General features: G+C 41.7%; 1 protein-coding gene across 1 annotated transcript in view; it reads left to right on the plus strand.

The window, feature by feature from the left end:
- The window catches only part of LOC142590333 (cyclin-D1-binding protein 1 homolog), a 72,547-nt gene extending 61,985 nt beyond the window's left edge, over window positions 1-10,562 (plus strand). Inside the window, exons 7-9 of the mRNA XM_075702381.1 lie at window positions 4,911-5,110; window positions 8,327-8,373; window positions 10,320-10,562. Coding sequence (XP_075558496.1) covers window positions 4,911-5,110; window positions 8,327-8,373; window positions 10,320-10,425 — 353 coding nt within the window. The 3' untranslated portion in view covers window positions 10,426-10,562. The remainder of the gene's footprint in view (window positions 1-4,910; window positions 5,111-8,326; window positions 8,374-10,319) is intronic.
- The last annotated feature ends 4,215 nt before the right edge of the window (window positions 10,563-14,777 follow it).

Below are 14,777 nucleotides of genomic sequence, written 5' to 3' on the forward strand. Positions count from 1 at the left end.
ATTTTGGGAATGCAATTCAAAACATTTTGTAAAGTATATTAAATATGTCAGCTCTTGGCCTTAATCACAGTGCACAAGGTATCCCCAGGAGAAGTTTTCTCCATGGTCCCTCCAGCAAATTTTCAGAGCCACCACGCTGGTGTGCTGATAGACGCAGGGCCTCCGCTTCAAGAATAGACCACATACAGAAGTCCATTGGGTTTAAGTCGGGGTATCTTTCCGGCCACTCTTCAGCTGGAGTGAAGTCTGGCATGAGAGCACGACACCACTGCGGTGGTGTCGATTAAATTGTTTATTTGTGTGCTAGGTCTTGGTATCGCTGCAAAGTTCAAGACGCTGAAGTGGTGCTAAGACCAGAGCAGCGATTGAGGCTCTAGAATTTTTTTAGGTTATGTGTCTATATCGATATCTGGGCCTTATGGCAGAAAAACAAGAGGAATGCAGTCCGTGGAGGTTATGCCAGTTCACACCATGACAGATTGATGATGATGTGTGGTATTTTATGGCGCAAGGGCCAGGTTTGACCAAAGAGCGCCATGACAAGTGGTAATGTTAACGATGTATTATGGATGGCGTGCACAGTGAATTCCTCATGGCTGTAAAAGGGCCCAAAACCAGTCGCTGTAAGTGGCGTAGAACATATAGGTGCTAAAATAATGACGGTGACTAGGCAGTGATGTGGGCTATGGCAATGGGCTTTCGTTAAAACATGATGCAATAAAACATAACACTGACACCAGAGTTTCAAGAGAGCCCTTGAATGCAGGGCTTTCCATGACAGATTCCAGATGGGAGCTTAGGAAAACTGTCCAAGTGGCTGCCTCACTAAGCTCTGACATCAAAACAAGCACACAAGAGTTCAGAGTGTTGTGACGGACTTCTACCATGATAATTTTCTCGTTGGTGAAAGCAGTTGCCGAGTGTTCTTTCTTGCCGCCCATGCTAGCAGAAACTGGCATTTTCTCCACCACACTTTTCTCTGCACTTTTGTCAGTCCATTCCTTTTCTGAAGCCTACAGAACCTCTTGAGGTCCCTTCACACGGCTCTTCTAATTGTTCTCGCTGACACATTAAGCTCCCAAGCCCAGCTTTCTGATATTCTACAGTGGCTAGCATAGGATCCTCTTCTGCAAAATTTTCTTAAGGTGACAAGTTTCCACAGAGACAATGCGACCAGCACTGGGTAAATCCTTAAGTGTGCACTGCTTAAGAGCCCAGTAAGTAATTCTGCGGTGAATTTTTAGAATGTTGGCAATCTCAGAAGGGGTATTCGGCCTCATTCAATGACGAAATTGTGAGTCGTTGTGGGCTAGGGTGTGCAATTTCCCAGAAAATAAACAAACTTGCACGAAATACTGTCAGTATACAGAAGAAAGATTACAGGAATGTTTGAAGCAATGATGTGGAGAAATGTTAAAAATTAGAGGCAGAATTATGTATAATAATGTGACAGTAATTACAGTGCATCCTGTATAAGTCGCACCATTGTACTAGATGTACCAACAAACATTTTTGGGGAAAACCATGACTTATAGTCCGGGAAATACAGGAAATAGGTTGACAGATTCACCAGGTGCAAGAAAACAACTATTTGTGTCTAATCTGCTCTTTGCCCTTTTACTTTAAAAGGAGGGCTATTTTTTTTTTTTTTTATGGCTGTTCCTTTCTTTCCCTAAGTGGCAAGTTCTGGCAACATGGTAGTGCATGAAAGATACAATCAATTTGCGCTTATTCTGTACTCTTACTGCTAGGGTGGCTCTCCTCTTTCACTCTCACCTGCTTTTTCTACATCATTGAATTAGAATTGGAATTGTTCTTTTTGATGCAATGGTCCTCAATCTGTGAGTCATGTTTTGTCATTGTAGTAGCAGTTTAAGTACTCTTAGATTTTTTAATGAACTTGGGGGAGATTTGAAAGTGTGAAACCAGCGGTAGCCCATGTCACTCTAACTTGATAAACTGTGAAGGCTATGGTGATTCTTTCAAAGGTCCTACTCCTCACGATGCACTGGACTAAAGCCGAAAGGATGATTTGCTCAAGCTCTTGATCTCTTCATGTGCTCAGCTGCATTTTACACTCAACACGACATTTAGGCAATGTTGCTCATGAAACATTTGTTTGAATAGTGTGCTAACCTACTGAAAAGCTATCACTTCTTTTAAAGAGAAACACTAAATCAGCTTAGACTGACAGACTTCTAAAACTCTATAGTTCATTTTGCAGTAGTAGGTTGATTATAGTAGGAGAGCAAAGGAAGGTCAAATATCTGTTTTTTAAATTTTGCACTGAAACCTCAGCACCAGTACATCGCTGATGTGGCAGATTTCAGAGTATTTTCTAATATTTTAGCTGTTTTAGCTCTTTCAGAATAAAAATGGTCCATCTTTACTGATAACAAGTTAACTAGGCCTGAGCACACATAATCAAAATCCATGGCGTCGGCGATTTAGTGCACCAACTTCAAGACGCTGTCACCTCCGTCTTTCATTCTTGCTCCTTTTCTGGCTTACTAAGCCTCTTGTCACTGTAATAGTGGCTTTTTTGGTATTGTAGAAGGATAATTTACTAACACAGCTCAACTAACTTTTCTCTTTAGTGTTCCTTGAAAGCTCTAGTAGCAGTCTCTAGATGACATGTAGCAGTTTGCTTTCTATTTCGGTGTATACTTAAAGGCCGATGGCTTTGTAAAACTGCCTAAATACGAATTACATTAAGTTCAAAATGGCCGTACAAGAATATTTCATAATTAGCAGCTACAATTGTAAAAACGCCATTGCTTAGAATAAATTACTCTTCAAAAGAAATTCAGTGGTGCTTTACTGGTAAATGTGAGAGAAATGCATTAGGCATTACGTTGCACCTCTTCGAGGTAACAGATCCATGATTTAAACCGTGTTAACCACATTGCAAAGTGTTGGCCAGGAACTCGCTCTATACATGTCCTGGTCCTGCCTCTTCAAGGAGTGAAGTGCAACTGACGATGGTCCGGGGCAGACCACCATCAATTACACTATATTTATATATATATATACACCTCTACCACATGACTGGTTTCCAACACTTCACACACACACACTTTTTTCCACTTCAACACTCCTAATGCTAAAGCATTAAAAGGATAAATTTGCACAAACAGCATTATGGTGCAGAGTACTCTGTTTTAATAAGGTCCCATAGCCTTCCTTCATTTGCCAAGTTTGAGACAGGTAGAAATCTCGATCACACCAAGAGCAGCACAGTAATGGATCAGCATGCAGTGTAAAATGGATCTTTTCCAGGTGTGCCTTCAGGGCATGTGCAACTGTGATGCCATTACTACTGGGGGTTGCCTACTCTGCCAATGCAGTGGGTGCAGTGGAAATGCTGTGAATATGGGCTGGTGACCCTACCAGTGATACATGTTGCTCATGATAAACTAGGACAATTAAAATCAGCTGAAAGTTGGGTCTAGGTGTGGCACAACACCTCTCTCTTGTCCTCGTGTCCCTCTTGCTCACTGCCTGTATCAGACAAAGTAGGCACTATTCTTTGTCAACACAAATGGATCATGGCCGTCTTCTAAGCAGTGCTGAACCAGTTCGAACAAGCAAGTCACAATAGCGCACGTGCGTACACGCGCACACACACACACACACACACAGAAAGGGACAGCGCATGAACCTGCTTGAACGCTCACCGCGACTGTCAAAGATTGGTGGTAACGTATTCGCAAACTCCGAACCGGAGGGGATGGGGCGACAACAAACCCACCCCGTGTGCATTTATTGATGGTTCGACTGCTGACCGGCGATACTGCCGGCGACCGGCGACTGCTGCCTGATCAACCGTGAACCAGAGGCATGAGACGGGAGGCGATGAACAAGCGTACACTGAATTTAATAAAGTAAAATCATGCCCAAGACATCATGCCCGAGACATCATGAAAAAAAGAATATACAAACTACAGCGGATGGTGTCATGCTTTGCGGAAGGCGTGCGGGTCACACAGAACACATGCCCTGACGCGACGCGTGACACAAAGCCCACCACGTAGAAACTACTAACACTCGCGAAATAACAAAAAAATATGCGCGACAATAAACGCGGCAAACACTACACTAACAGAACATGCAAGAATTACCACGCAATGATTAATTAAATGAAAGGCGAAGCACTATTAAAGAAAAGAGTCCGGCGGAAAGTTCTGAGAGTGTTGGAACACGAGGCTTATCTGTGCCGTGCTTGCCGAGATCCTGATCTGAAGAGCGTCGGGCTGCTGGTACCTCGCTGCCGAAGATCTTGACGGACTTGCACTGTCTGTCGATCGACCGGTGAAGACTTCGGCCTGGAGAGTTCAGCCGGCCGACCACATCTTCAGCTGTCTATCGGTGCAAGACCACGCTGTTCCCTCTTCCAAATCACTCTGCTCGCTCGCCGAGCCGCCTCGTCCCTCGTCACGCTCTGGCAACCCACATGACCAACCGGTCCGGCGAGCTCAGGAACAATAGGGAGCTTGCCTCCCTACCACCATGTAAGCGGCACTGTGGCTGCGGCGGAAATGGCGGCCATCTTGAGAAGGGCGCAGGCACCCACTTTGTGACACCAACTGAAGCACGCAGTTGGACCCGTTGAACTGCACCATCTAGACCCCCAGTTGTATTGTTGGCAGTCGCCACTAGTAGCACTCTACCGACCCGAAAAAGGTCCATTCAGTACCTGCTACCAGTGTCAGTTAAGGCACAGGAAAGGGCTCGACAAGAAATAAATATACTAGCTTTTATTGCAATTTTGTGTGGATATGTTAGTTTTCATTTATGTAAGTTCACTCAGTTGAAATATTTTGCTTGGCCATTGCAAGTCATTACACAGTGTAGTTTCTGCTTTCTCTTGATTTTCTTGATGATTTGTCTTTCAAATATTTTTGTGGCAGGCATGGGACTCGTGAAGACAGTCCGCATTACTATGCGCAAAGTGAGCGCTGTTGTGAATTCTCGTGGCCGGTGCATAAACATGCAGGAGAACACAGACCTGGACAAAATAGCTGATCTGTTTCAGACATCTAGCTCATTCATGGATGACTTCATCACATCCCTCTACCCTCCTCTCTTTGCAACTGCTGTCCAAGAAAGCGTAAGTATAGAAGCACGAAGCACCATTACAAAATGTGTTTACAAATTGTTTTCAGCCGTTGTGATGACATCTTCCATGGCTCCACAGATTGAGAAGTCACACGTTACTAAGTTTCCTCATGTGGTATTGTGCTTGGACATTCTGTTTTTACATGTGAAAAGATCAAAGCATAACTTAAATGAGAAGACAGGGAAAAGCACATCTAATGCTGTCACAGTGGCTGTAGTAAAACCACATCGATACGTTCCTCGCTGTTGCATTTTCCCAGCTACTATGTCATGTTCTCATGGCCTAGACCTTAATCCCAATGACTCCTATGTATTATGTTCCCCCCTTCGATATGTTGCCATTCTGTAATGAACACCGTGGTCACGTAAGTTTAGTGATGTAGCCACCCAGTACATTGCAACAAGCTACTGCCACTTTGCAGCATGAAGCATGTTACAACAAGCGATGAAAAAAACGTACAGCGCGAAGGACAAGGACAGCAACAGACAACATACACAGCGCTGTGTATGTCGTCTGTCGCTGTCCTTGTGCTTTGCGCTGTACGTTATTTTTGATCATGAATTACCAACTAGCCCAAGCAACCACCCTAGTTCAAGCGATGAAAGTTTGCACTAAGAACCGAAGTTGCAGGAAACAGGCGATGCAAGAGCATGTCAGTATAAAACATGTACAGAGCAGTTGGTGAAGCACCCAAAGAAGTGTGCATTGGCTAAGACCATCCGGGAACCATGCACTGTGCCAGATGCGTTGAGGGGAAGCTACATTGATTTAGTGGCCGGCACTAGTCTAATATGCGTTTCATAAACACTGGTTCTCTGTAGTCAGCTTTGCCGCAATAGAGCCGTGTTATCTGATGAAGCACATGCGAAATATTGCCTTGAAGCATATTAAAAGTTGAATGGGGCCACTGTCACGAAACATTGTATGCCTCTCTTAATTACACATGCATGCACATGCAGTCACCGGTCCCAGTAAAAAGGCTGAGACACCAAATAACTGTACTGGCAGCCATTCAGAGTTCTTTCTGATGTTGCTGTGCCGGTCTGCAGCCTTCCTCACGGTTACGTTTTCCAGGCTGTTGCATTTTCTTTTTTTCATGGTTACCTGAAAAACTTATCAACGCCGTTGTACACTGCATACCTCTACTGTCATGCCTCAGCATCCATTCTCTGACCCTCAGGTGCCATCGACACCACAACTCAGAGGTGTAGAGAAAGCCTGCCTACAATTGCATGTATTTTTGTTTTGTACGTTTAAGAAAACTACAAAAAATTATGCACTTTAATACAGCATCTCATAGCTACACTACTAAAATCTGTTCCAGTGAGCTTGCCATTTGTGACAGCTGTGGTGAGAATCTTGCAGTATCCCATGCATTTATAGAATTTTCTGAGGCATAAATGGAAAGAAAAGCATTTCTACCCAGATTCATAGCACAGCCTTTGATGGAGATTGTAGCTGCAACGCTTACATATGTATTTTACTAGTCTCAAGGCTGTTGTAATCATAGCCCTGGTATGTCGTAGTTCTCCAGTGAAGGAAATGTTGACATGCCAAGTTTTGTTTAGCCTATATTCTAACTATATTATCTTGCAACGTACTTCACAAAATGCATGCTCATATTTTCAGGACCTTACTTTTAGGCCTTTTTACATCTGTGTTAGGTCTAGTGTCTACTGCATTGATGGTACATTATCATGTTTTTGCCACTCTGACTATAAATCGCTCTTGTACCATAAAACACCACATATCACCCAATTTGTTATTGTTTTGTTGCAATATTGCTGCAGTCTTTTGCATATCTTAAATTGCCTTATTCCCAAACTTCACATCTGTACCTTCTCATACTCCTCAGTGTGCATAGAGTAATTATCTCGTCTTGTTTACAGTATATTTACTAAATTTGTATGGCAAAAAAAAAATCCCTCAGGCAGGTTTGAAATATTAATGCAGGATGTTTTAACTTTCTGAAACTTGCAACCCTTGTAGACAAATTCTAGCTTGTACTTAAGGATAAGAACAAGTTATGAATTATAATCATTTCATAAGATTTGCATATCGCATAAATGCAGTTGTGCCTCAAAGAAAGAACTTAATTCATTCCATGGCCGGGTTGGTTCTGCAAGACATTCATTCTTTGGGAAGTGTTTCACAATTCTTTTTCTAGGGGAAGCCTAATAATTTGTTCCCGGACCCTGTGATAATGTGAAAATGCAAAAATTGTTCCACACAACACATTGAAAAAAAATTTTTTTTCAATGTATTTACCAAGGAATGAGGACATTCAAGATCAAGAGAGAGAGATGGTCAAAGAAGGTAGCTCTTTCACTAGTGAAATTTACACCTGTCTGCACATTTAGAAATATTTCTCAGTTCAGTGAGACAGTCTTCCTCAGCTGGATGAGGTGGAAGGCACTGCTGTGAAGAACTTCTGTCTCTGTCCCACACTTTTTAAAGGATCCGGGATGGAGGAACTGATCCAAAGTCACCTGCCTCTGCTGTTTCTTCAGCACAAGAGGTGTGACAAGAGCAATGTGAAAGCGAGGCTAGGCAAGGAAACATGACCAGAAAATAAGCAGGCACACCTGTACGCAGATGCTTCTTGTTCGTTCAGAGAAAGCAGGTTCGCTCTGCCAGTTAAATATTGTGGGTGATCCCGGGTCACTCTGCAACATGTTTGTTGAGCAAGGTGTTCACTTAGTGAGGCACCACTCTAGTAACGCATGCTAAAAAAAGGAAGGCTTTTTGCTCTTATGTGGGATATAAAAAAAAATATGAGTGTTGCATTAAAACAAATCACATTTTTTCACAAATTGGACAGACTGGTTGTCAGTTTCATTGCCCTGGCAGGCTGCTGTGTCCACCACAGATTCTGTATGCTCCCCAGTACAACCTAAACAGCAGTATTTGCTTTTACTTACCTTGCCGGAATGTCTCTCATACCTGGAGTGCCCCATGTGTAGTTCACAGTATGAAGGGAAATCACATAGATTTCTGGATTTTGAAGCCATTAGTGGTTTCTTAAGTTAATTAGTATTTTACATTTTTTATAACTGTTTGGCAGATATCTCTAAGCAGTAAAGAAATTATATGTGTGATCATTACAAAATGAAACTTAGCTTTGGTATGTGTTAGTTATTTTCTATTGGTTTCTTTTTAACCCATTCATGTGCACCTGATGTACACTGTTTGTTTGTCTTTTTCCAGGGCACTGCACTGAAGGGACATGTACTTGCCATACTGAAGGCAACAAAGCAAGTTTATTCTTTTTAGGACATTGTAGACAGATAGCTCAAAGTGACTTTTCTTTTAGAACTGTGGGTGCCCAGTAAAGGAAGATTGCATTCTTAGTGTAAAAAAGAAAAAGGCTGGATCTCGCTTCTTGAAATTAATGCCCACGCTGCAAGTAGGGATAATGCTGGGGTGTACCATAGATTTAATGCTATCTTTGCGTATTTGGATCTTTTTATGCACAAAAACGATTGCCATGCTGATAATTTTATTTTTGAATATATTTTCAATATTTTTTGCATGTAACTAGCAATTAATTAGCCTTTGCCAGATGAACTTGAAAAAGCGGATACAAGTGAAACACAAAGGACGGGCGCACAAGGAAAAGGTGTTAGACACGGACGGACGCTGGAATGTCCAGCATCCGTCCGTGTCTAACACCTTTTCCTTGTGTGCGCGTCCTTTGTGTTTCGCTGGTCTAACACCTTTTCCTTGTGCGCGTGTCCTTTGTGTTTCGCTGGTACCCCCTTTTTCAAGTGCATCATGCACCAACTGGCCCAAGAGCTTGCGCTTTGCCAGATGTTGCCATTATATTACATCATGGGGAAATGGTGTGGGTATTTTGTAGTAGCACCAGCATCTAACTTTTACATAATTTGTGGCTTACCAAGCCTGTACTCTTGGTTGAAGCCAACTACAGCAAGCTTTCATCATCTAGGACATCTTGATCTTCTCTAGATGACAATAGGGTACATTGATGCAATTTTTGCTCTAAATGCTGATTCCTTTCCGACTTGTTCTTGGCAGCATCTCATTAGAGGACTTATCAACATCAACAGTGGGTGTGGAAGGTTGCAGTGCCTTGACAAGCGAAGCCCAGCAAAAGCGTAATCTGTAGTTTAGCCTTTAAAGGCACGAGCCTTGGAGATGTTTGGCATGTCATAACGTGAGGGGTAGCCAAAAGTTGCTGGAATTTATTATTGTGTGTGTATTCTTCATGATGGCTGAGCACCCTTCTAGGCTTTTGAATTAGGCACTCAGTTATTTTACAAGATGGAATTTGCAGTAATACAAACTGTACCATTGTAATGCAATTAAAGCAGACAAATTTGTCATATCATACAAAGTGCTTTGTGAATGGAACTTCTGTGAAATTCCTATAACTGAGGTAACAAATGCATGTAAATTGTTATGTAATTGTCATGTAAAAGAACTAGCCCAGTTCAGAACCCTTTTTTAATGTACTATGTTGATTTCTTCTTCTTTTTTAATCTCCATCAGCTGCAGACATAGAACTATGAAATGACTTTAACTTGCTGCTTCAATTTGTTAATTGAAAAAGAATCTTTGCTTAATTTTTGTACAATTTCTGTAGTGTTAATCAAAATTCTGAGGCCATCAGTCACTAGAATGCTAGAATGTAACTTTTGGTTCTAGCTGTAACAAATTTTATTCATGTATGTTTTTCAGTTGCCTGATGACAGCATTTACACATTACACATGCATTACACCTGAGGAATCATTCAGTGTTTAGAAAGAAAGTAGATGATGGAACTGAATGAAAACCAGTATCCTTGAGTACGATGTAGCTTTCAAATCGGAAGTATTCACTTATAAAATGTTTTCATTATACTTTTTAGTTATGGAATATGTTAGAGAACTGATACCTGAACATAATGCAAATGATTCACATGTCTAGCATTTCCCAAGCCTGGGCATGGCCTTTTTCATGTCCACATATCAGCTGCCATCCTTCACGGAAGTGGGACTTGCCAATAGAAGAGTGAAGTGCATTGCACTTCACTTAGCTATATACTAGACTTTTTAATTACAGAGCATTAAAAATTTGCAAACGATGTTATTTGTTCAATCATTGGGATTTAACTTTGTTACTAAGTGTAGGAAAAATCACATTGCCTTTCATGTTTGCACATTTGTTCAGTTCATCTTGTCTAATTTTAACTTGCAGGGAAAGCCACTTCTACAATGATGCTCAAGAAGACTGGGTTGGCTTTCTGGAGCATGCCACAGAGCACAACTACCGGAATCTGCTCTCACGCATTGCTTTACTTTGAGTGTTACAAATGAAGTTTGCAATAAGGTTTGCAAGTTTTTGACGTTGCGGCTGGTCGTCGTGTAAATAAAGGCAAGAATGTAACGCCTGGTCGTCGTGTAAATAAAGGAAAGACACCTTTATCAGGTGTGAAACATATCTTGTGTGTTATTGTGCCTTTTTCTAATGTACAGGCATGTTCTGCTCATTTTTAATTTGACAATTTCTCTAATGCCACCGTCGCTTGCACAAGCCATGAAATTAGTCTTGTGTGTGTGCAGCATGTTCACAGCACTGACGATAAGCTTGAAGTATAAACATAAATTTTTGTCTGTGAATTATCTTGTGCAAATAGGAGCATCTGTTAAATGTTATAATTCAGGCTATCAAACCACTTTTTTCTTAAACATTGGAGATGAATGAATAAACATCTTGTTTTGAAACATAGCGGAAAATTAAAGGATTTACAGAAGCTCTCTTTACGGAAACAGTCTATATTTTTAAAAGTTCATATATTGATTAGCAAAATAGTCTGTGACATAGGGCCCTTGTTTGCAATATCTCACACTTTTCTTCCTGTGCCACAGATAGAGCCTCATAAATTTGCTGGCTAAACTATTGTCATGCCTACGCATACACAGAACTTTGCCATACAAAAGGCTACAATCTGACACTGTTCATTGCTTGAATGTAAGTGTAAGTGTCACATTCCCTTATTCGAAGTGTTGGAACAAAAATTTTTTAAAATTTATAAATGAAGGTCTTCTCACACTATTGGGCAATTGCATGAGCTGCATTAAGTGCTGCCATGTGATTTAATCAAACTGGCTCTGCACTAACAGAAATCTTTTTCTCATGGCATCCAGGGAAGTACAGTCATCTTAGAACATTTTACTATCTCAACCTGGCAAAATGTGTGCGTAAATTAGAAGGTTTGAGTAAAACATTTATGCAAGCACTTGAGTGCACTGTACGAATGTTTTGTGATGTGCATAGAATGTTTCAGTGTGGCCCTCGCGAAATTAATGTGCCACTGAGTTTACATTTGGAGGGAGTAAGGGAAGTTTTAGGTGCTATGTGCATACAAAGTTTATTGTAAACTGAGTAGGTTAATTATGGCCTTTGGAGGAAATTCCTTACAAGAGTGCTCAAAAGTGCTGTGTGCATGTTTTCCTGGTGTCCTGGAAACACCATATGTGCAACAGAATTGCGGGGAGGGGCAGGAAGGAGGGGGGGAGAGGCCTGTTCACTCGTTCTTTCTCATTCGTTCAGGCTATTCGCTTACATTGACAATCATCATCAATAATTTGTGCAATTTTTCTTTGAAGTTGCTACAAGGGGGTCCTGATAAGTATTGAGCGTTACTCAGAAAGAATTGAGCTAGACAGCTGTAAATTGTCAGGTATATTGGCCGTTTCATCTACAGCAAGGTGCAAAAATCTGTTGCCTATGTTTTCAGGTTATCTTTCATTTTCAAGTCAAAGTGAACATGGCAGCACCTCAAAAAAAGCCTAGTGTGGAAGAGCACAGAACCATAATTAGGTTTCTGTTTCTTCAAAGTGAAGGTGCGAAGAAGATCCATGAAATGTCACAAACTAGGTGACAGTGGTCCTTCATATGCTACTGTTAAACATTGGATTGCTATTTTTAAAAGTGGCCATTTCGGTGTTGAAAGTGAGAAACATAGCAGAAGGCCTGTTTCTGTCTGTGCCAGCAAATGTAAAAGCCATCCACGACATGACCATGGAGGACCGCCGAATATCAAGGAAGAGGTATTGCTACACATCTGTGAATATCGTGAGAGTTGGTGCCATTATTCATGACGACTTGGAAATGAAAAATGTTGCAGCAAGGTGGATCCCAAAGCATTTGACAACTGAACAAAAGAGAAAATGTGTGGAGACATCGGTGGCTGTTTTGGATTTGGAACATTTTGCAAAAAGTGAGTTGGATTTCCTAGACAAACTGGTAACTTGTAATAGGACATGAATTTACTGTTAACCCGAGACAAGGCACAGTCATTCCCCCAGGCCAAAGAAGTTGAGGCAAAATGTCAAGGAAAAACTCGCGAGAACTGTCGCGAAAAAAGTGTTGCATGATAATGCCTCATCGCATACTGCAGGTGAAACAATAGCAATGCTGATCTCCTTAAGCTTTGAAGTCATGCCCTATTCATCCTATTCGCCTGACCTGACTCCTTCTGACTGTCATCTTTTCCCCAATCTGAAAAAACACCTCAAGGAACTATGATGTGGAGGTATTCTGGAGGCAACTAATGTTACAAAGGTGTGGTTGCACCAGAAGACTGAGTAGTTTTATTTGCAGGTACTTGAGAAGTTACAGGACAGATGTCTCAAGTGCATTGACTTCCTGGGGGAATATGTAGAATAGTGTGACAGTTGTAGCTTCATAGCTGAACTTTTTCTAGGTAAGGCTCAATACTTATGAGCACGCACTCATAGATGCACATGTACCTCGAAGCACGAAACGAAGAGCACAGCTAGACATCGAAGCCAGTTTTCTTTGAAGTGTTGGTTTGGCCCAAGCGTTGAAAACAAAACAAAAATGCCGCAGCGTCATTTACCCAAATGGCCCTTGTCATGCAGTGACCCCAGAATGTCATTCTTCTTTTACAGACACACAGCAGTGTGCTTCCCTTATTTGGTCGACTGCATTTGGACATGGAAAATGCATTGTACTTCACTTGGCCTTTATCACATTCCCATGAGCACATGGTTTGCTGTATCAGTCACATCACATAGTTTCATTTGAGTGCACCTTGCTTAGTCTACTACATTTATCAGTCCCAGCAATGTGTTCAAATGAAGGGTGCTCAACAAGATGTTGCTTGGCCAGAAGTCTTTCAGATGAAAGAGATGGAGTGATGACAGATGAAGCAGCTGCTGCCTGTCTTCAGCCACATTAATTTTGGTTTGACCATGTTATCTATAGATGCTGTCCAAGCCGTGTTCCATGTATCTTTGCAGTTCTCCATTAACAGTTTTTTGTTGAGCTTAATAATAATTATGGGGTTTTACGTGCCAAAACCACTTTCTGATTATGAGGCACGCCGTAGTGGAGGACTCCGGAAATTTCGACCACCTGGGGTTCTTTAACGTGCACCTAAATCGAAGTACACGAGTGTTTTCGCATTTCGCCCCCATCGAAATGCGGCCGCCGTGGCCGTTTTTTTTTTTTTTTTTTTTTTTGAGCTTTCAAAGTAGCATGGAGAAGATATTTGATGACTGCCATTTCCATGCTTGGCCTTGGTATTTCAAATGCTCCTCTGTAGAATAAGTCCAGTGCATTTAGAGAGACTAATAAAGTATGACAAGATCTACGGTTCGGAAGCCTATGGTCTTGCAGCTTCTTGGAAGCTACAGGCTAACAGTCGTTTTTGCATATTCGAAAGATTCTTCGTATATAGTGCACGTCAAGTCTACTGCTGTACTGCCTGGCACCAGAACTGGAGCCAGGCCCTCGTCGATACGGTGACAGCATTCAATGCACCTGATGCACCCACAAAGCCCAGTACCCAAGGAAAAGTGGTGCAATCTATTGGCGCCACCGATACAGAAGAGCTAGAGAGAAGTCAAAGCGCCTCGAGTGGCCAGTCACGTGGCAATATTGCTTGTTCAGGAGCGTAGACTGTTGGGCCAGTTGGTGCATCATGTAGTGTCATTCAGCAGAAATACGAAGTTTCTGTCCTGTCCACCCCATTTCTCTTCCTGCCTGTATTTCTGCTCAACGACACTACAATTTTGCTTGTATTTGCGTGCTTCTTTCAGGCTCGGAAAGACGCTTTTATGTAGCACATATTGAGCAACAGAAAGCTGTATTGCAAGTTTTTCATGTTGCTCTACAATTTTCTCATTGCTACTTTTCATCTAGTTATAATATTTGAGAAGTTGATTAATTAATTAGGACTAATTATCTAATTAAGCAGAATGCAAAAAAATAATTTTAGTATTTCCAAGCGACGTTAAACTTTGTTGTGTCCAGCTACATGGCATTTTCATATTTTTAAACTCTGGCTAAAGTTAGCTGGGACACCCTGTATATCACATTATACAGGCAAATCACTAAAAAGCTAGGTTAACTACTTAAAGGGCCCCTGAAACGGTTCAGACAAATTTTGAAGACGTGTAGGGTGCAGCTAAAGTTAATCATTCACACCAAAATTTGTGTGAAACGTCACATATTAAGAGAGCTACGGACGATTGCAAGTTACCCTCCTCCATAGTCATTCATTTTCTCCTCAACTCATTCGCCGAGTGATCGAGGCTAAGCACCGCCTTCACTGGCTCTGCGTCAGATGGCAGGTCGTGTCGTCGACTTCCGGTTCTCTCGGAGCGAGTGCGCAAAGCCTCTCCA

Source organism: Dermacentor variabilis, chromosome 1 (genome assembly GCF_050947875.1).
Source record: "Dermacentor variabilis isolate Ectoservices chromosome 1, ASM5094787v1, whole genome shotgun sequence".
NCBI lineage: Eukaryota > Metazoa > Arthropoda > Arachnida > Ixodida > Ixodidae > Dermacentor > Dermacentor variabilis.